The sequence below is a fragment of the Cololabis saira genome, chromosome 3 (assembly GCF_033807715.1).
Source record: "Cololabis saira isolate AMF1-May2022 chromosome 3, fColSai1.1, whole genome shotgun sequence".
NCBI lineage: Eukaryota > Metazoa > Chordata > Actinopteri > Beloniformes > Belonidae > Cololabis > Cololabis saira.
In genome coordinates this window covers 48,985,655-48,990,409 of record NC_084589.1, presented here as the reverse complement: position 1 = coordinate 48,990,409, position 4,755 = coordinate 48,985,655, and the positions used below count along the sequence as shown (strand labels likewise).

At 41.8% G+C, this 4,755-nt stretch overlaps 1 protein-coding gene across 1 annotated transcript; it reads right to left on the bottom strand.

Annotated features, from left to right (window-relative positions):
- Positions 1-704: 704 nt before the first annotated feature.
- Positions 705-2,973, bottom strand: LOC133440403 (zinc finger protein 883-like). Its single transcript, XM_061717663.1, has one exon. The coding sequence runs from the start codon at positions 2,960-2,962 to the stop codon at positions 1,514-1,516; it is 1,449 nt and encodes a 482-aa protein (XP_061573647.1). The 5' UTR covers positions 2,963-2,973; the 3' UTR covers positions 705-1,513.
- Positions 2,974-4,755: the final 1,782 nt, after the last annotated feature.

Here is a 4,755-nt window from a genome sequence, read left to right as displayed (position 1 = left end):
TACAGTATTTTATGGGAAACGGCAAACTGCCCGTCGATATTGCCCAGAATGCATTGTTTTCTACAGTATATTACCGTTTTAATGAGAAACAGTATGCTACTGTCAGAATTTGACTGTTTTTTTACAGCATTTTGTTACAATGGCTGAAAACACAACAGGATTGTACCCACTTTTGAAATGTTGTTACTGTGTGTGTTGTGATGCGTGTTGAGAGGGAGTGAATGAGTGAGGGAGTATGTGTATGATGTGTGGAGATTGTGGGATTATGTGACTGTTTATTTTGTGATTGTTTTTAAATAGATGTAATTTTATATTTTGTATTATAGGTCCTAGATATTGTTGTATTTTATTGTTAGAAAAGCCCAACTAGGGACAGGAGTTGCAAATTAGCAATAGCTATAAACTCTTTGTGCAGAACATAAGTTGCTGTCATTGTACTGAAAGTATGTTTAAACTGCATTGTCCCTATCAACTAAACCAATAAAATAAAATAAATAAAATTATATGGTGTTTTTTAAGAGGACACTTGGACATGTTATTTTGAATACTGTTCATTTAATTGATGTGTTTGTTCTCTCAATTGTTCCCTCATAGGTGTATTAATCTGTAGACCCTATGGAAATATTCAATGTCCCTTCAACCCTGTTACAGTGAGTTCAACCCTGTTATTTCATACATTTTATAATTTGTTTGTATAATAAAACATAAATATTAAATCAATTGTTTCTGGATTGTATGTAGAATGTAAGAGACACCAAGAAAATATATGGGAGCCAAACCATTTCTTACTGTTGATGCATATTTTTCTGAAATACAAACACTGTTTTTACATGAAGTTGTCAAATCCTACTTCTCAGTCAAATTATGAATGTTAAAAATAAAACAAAATCTACTCACAATGAGTTATTCTAAACAAGGGACAGATAATTACCAATAATCTGCAATAAATATTTTGAACATGTTTTACTTTAGTATTCACACAGATATCGAGTTGACCGTTACGGGGTTGAATTCAAAACAACTCGGGTGACAAAGAATTTGCTAATAATGTTTGGGATTTCAAGTCTGAGGTGGACAGAGGTAATTTCTCAAAGGTTCAGATAGTCCTTTATCAGATGCAATGTTCAGAAATATGATTATTTGTAGTATTTTTTTCAAAACCAAGACAACCCAAAGGGCACCGAATTCAGATAATCACCCACATACTAACAGCTCTTTATTTGCACCGTGGAGACGGAAAATTATCAGCAGCAACAAATAATACGATTTTAAGAAGGAACAGGGATTCAAACAAACTCAATGCAGAACTTTAAAAGTACACAACCACATGGTTCACTCTGCGTCAAGTTGACGGAGAAGCATAAATCCGGGTTGAACCTGCAACCCTTGTGGGGAGGGGATTAGGCTCATCAGCCACAGGAGGTGGTGGTTGGACTTCTGCGGGTCTCTTCTTTTGTGGGTCAGACAGGAGTGGACAGCTGCCCCCGGAAGACGACAACATGAGCTTCATTTGTCACGAGTCACCAGACTTCTCCTCCGGGTGATTTTTCATGTGACTCAGCAAATCAATTCTGCGGCTAAAACCTTTGTTGCACGTCTTGCACAAATATCTCTTCTCGCCCGTGTGTGTGGTTATGTGGCGTTTAAGATCTGATAAACTAGTAAAGGTTTTGCTGCAGGTGTTGCACAAGTACGGCCTTTCGCCAGTGTGGGTCCTCGAGTGAACCACCAGGTGGGAATGTACCCTGTAACGTTTTCCACATGTTTTGCAGATGTAGGGCTTCTCGCCCGTGTGGATGGTTATGTGCCGTTTAAGAGTTGTCGATCCAGTAAAGGTTTTTCCGCAGGTGTTACACAGGTACGGCTTTTCGCCAGTGTGGGTCCTCGAGTGAACCACCAGTTTGGAACGTTCTGCGTAACCTTTTCCACATGTTTTGCAGATGTAGGGCTTCTCGCCCGTGTGCGTGGATATGTGGCTTTTAAGAGCTGTTGGATTAGTAAAGGTTTTTCCACAGGTGCTGCACAGGTACGGCTTTTCGCCGGTGTGGGTCCTCGAGTGAATCACCAGGCTGGAATTTTGCATGTAACTCTTTCCACATATTTTGCAGATGTAGGGCTTCTCGCCCGTGTGCGTGTATATGTGGCCTTTAAGATGTGATGATTTATTAAAGGTTTTGCCGCAGGTGTTGCACAGGTACGGCTTTTCGCCTGTGTGGGTCCTCGAGTGAACCCTTAGGCTGGAATGAGCTGTGTAACTTTTTCCACATGTTTTGCAGATGTAGGGCTTCTCACCTGTATGCGTGGATATGTGGCCTTTAAGAGCTGATGAATTGGTAAAGGTTTTGCCGCAGGTGTTGCACAGGTACGGCTTTTCGCCTGTGTGGGTCCTCGAGTGAACCACCAGGTTGGAACGTTCCGCGTAACCTTTTCCACATGTTTTGCAGATGTAGGGCTTCTCGCCCGTGTGCGTGGTTATGTGGCGTTTAAGCTGTGTTGATTTAGTAAAGGTTTTTCCGCAGGTGTTGCACAGGTACGGCCTTTCGCCGATGTGGGTCCTTCTGTGAATCACCAGGTGGGAACGTTCTCTGTAACTTTTTCCACATGTTTTGCAGATGTAGGGCTTCTCGTCCATGTGGGTCCTCGAGTGATTCACCAGGTGGGAATGTAGCCTGAAACTTTTTCCACATGTTTTGCACATGTAGGGCTTCTCGCCCGTGTGCATGGTTATGTGCCGTTTAAGACATGATAAATAAGTAAAGGTTTTGTCGCAGGTGTTGCACAGGTACGGCCTTTTGCCAGTGTGGATCTTCACGTGATCCATTAAATTACAACTTTTACTGAACTCTTTCCTGCAAGTGCTGCAAGAAAACACCTTCTTCCCCGTGTGGGTCCTGGTCGGCTTTGATTTACAGTTGCTGTCTGACGGGACAGCAGCATCTTCGTGGTCACCGTGTCGTCTCATTGGCTCCGGATCTGCAGTTTTACTGGAGTCTGAGCATAAACTTTCACTCCCTTCTTCATCTTTGTTTTGAATCAAAACAATAGAAGTGTGCAACAGCAGCTGGCCACAGTTTGGTCCTGTTTCACCATTTTCAACTTTCACATCAGTGAGATTGACCAATGAGACATCCACCTCTACATCCTCGTGCTTCATCTCCTGACCGCTGGAGTCTTCCTCCAGTTCTGTAGTCTGTGGATGCCCTGGTTCCTCCTGGTCCGGGCTGCAGCTCCTCTCCAGGTTATCCAGGTGCTGGTCACTGAAAACCCCGTCCTCCTCCACCTTACAAACATTTTCTTGTGGGAGTTCTGGAATTGTAAAAAGACAGGATTTTAACAAGTCAAAAGTGTTTCCCACTGTTGATTGTTTGGTCATTTTGTGAGGTTTAAAGTTTGTCCTGAACCTTCTGTCTTCCCTTTCAGCTATGTAGTATATTTGAAAACAAGTGCATTACTCTGTGTGACCATTAGGCGGCACTGTGACTGTAGGAAACCTAGCAGAAAATTGGAGTCCGGATCCAGAGATTTGAACTGTTTCTTGTCGCCAGTGGAATCGACGAAAAGTCTGATGCAGTGAAAAGAGCCACGTTCCTACATGTGGCCGGGGACGAAGCAATTAAAAGGTATACAACACTTTCAACTTTGATGAAGACGTAGATGACTATGATACATTGAAAGAACTTTTCAGCCGACATTGTGAGCCAAGGAAAAATGTGACGTATTTGAGGCACCTGTTCTTTATTCAAGTGCAAGGAATATCAGAGTTTGTTGCTGCATATGTGACTGATTTAAAAAACAAAGAGAAACACTGCGAGTTTGAGCACCTCACCGACTCACTCACTACGTTTACATTCAGCAGTTTAATCGGGTTTCTGATCGTATAAGACATCGTTCGGACTTTTAAACTGCATGTAAACACCTGAACCCGATCTACTTCGGACTTATGTCGGACATTTAGTAATCAGGTTGCAACACCTAGATAACCCCGTTCGCAATCGGGTTGTTAACGTGATGTATACGGGGGATCGGATATTGCAGTCTGCACATGCTCGAGAATTTCCTCTGGGGGGGGTTCACCTGGAAGTGAAAGGGGGACGGAGTCACTGGAGCAGATCAAAATAACGTGAGTTGCTAACTTGTTGCCTTTGTTCAAAGAATGTTTTGTTCTGTATGTTATGCACGTCGCCTTTGATAAAAGCTTTTGCTAAATAACGATTTACTTGTACATTTACATTTAACCGTCAAGCGGGCGGGGGTGAGGGGTTAGGTGTGTTAGGTTTGACTACCAATAACACATTACATAAATTATAACCTAATTCTGTGTTAAATGTGTTATTATCCAACTGCGTTCCAACTTTACAGTACTTTTTTGGGCATTATTGTCTGACTTCAATGAAAATGCGTTTATATTATAACACACTGATCAGGTTTAATCAGAATACTGATTTAAACCAATCACAGCTGTTTTCCTGGGTCAAAATGAACCCGGTGTGACTGTTTATAAATCAAAGTACCTAAAACACAGTTTAATGAAAGTAGTCATGATTATATTTGCAAATAACATAAGATGGAACCAATAATGTGATTATTCTGACAACTAGACAAAATAAATCCATATGTCTGACATAAAATGAATAAGCTATAAATCATTTTTCATTTTTGTAACCCTCTGCAGAGGCAGCAACAGAGATGGGGGAGAGTCAACAGCAGCGATGGTAGAGCAGTTCCCCGCTGCAGAGGAACTCTGAGTTACCAGGT

Excerpts from the sequence above, each read along its gene's own strand:
- LOC133440403 (XM_061717663.1), bottom strand. The coding sequence starts at position 2,962 with ATGAGACGACACGGTGACCACGAAGATGCTGCTGTCCCGTCAGACAGC.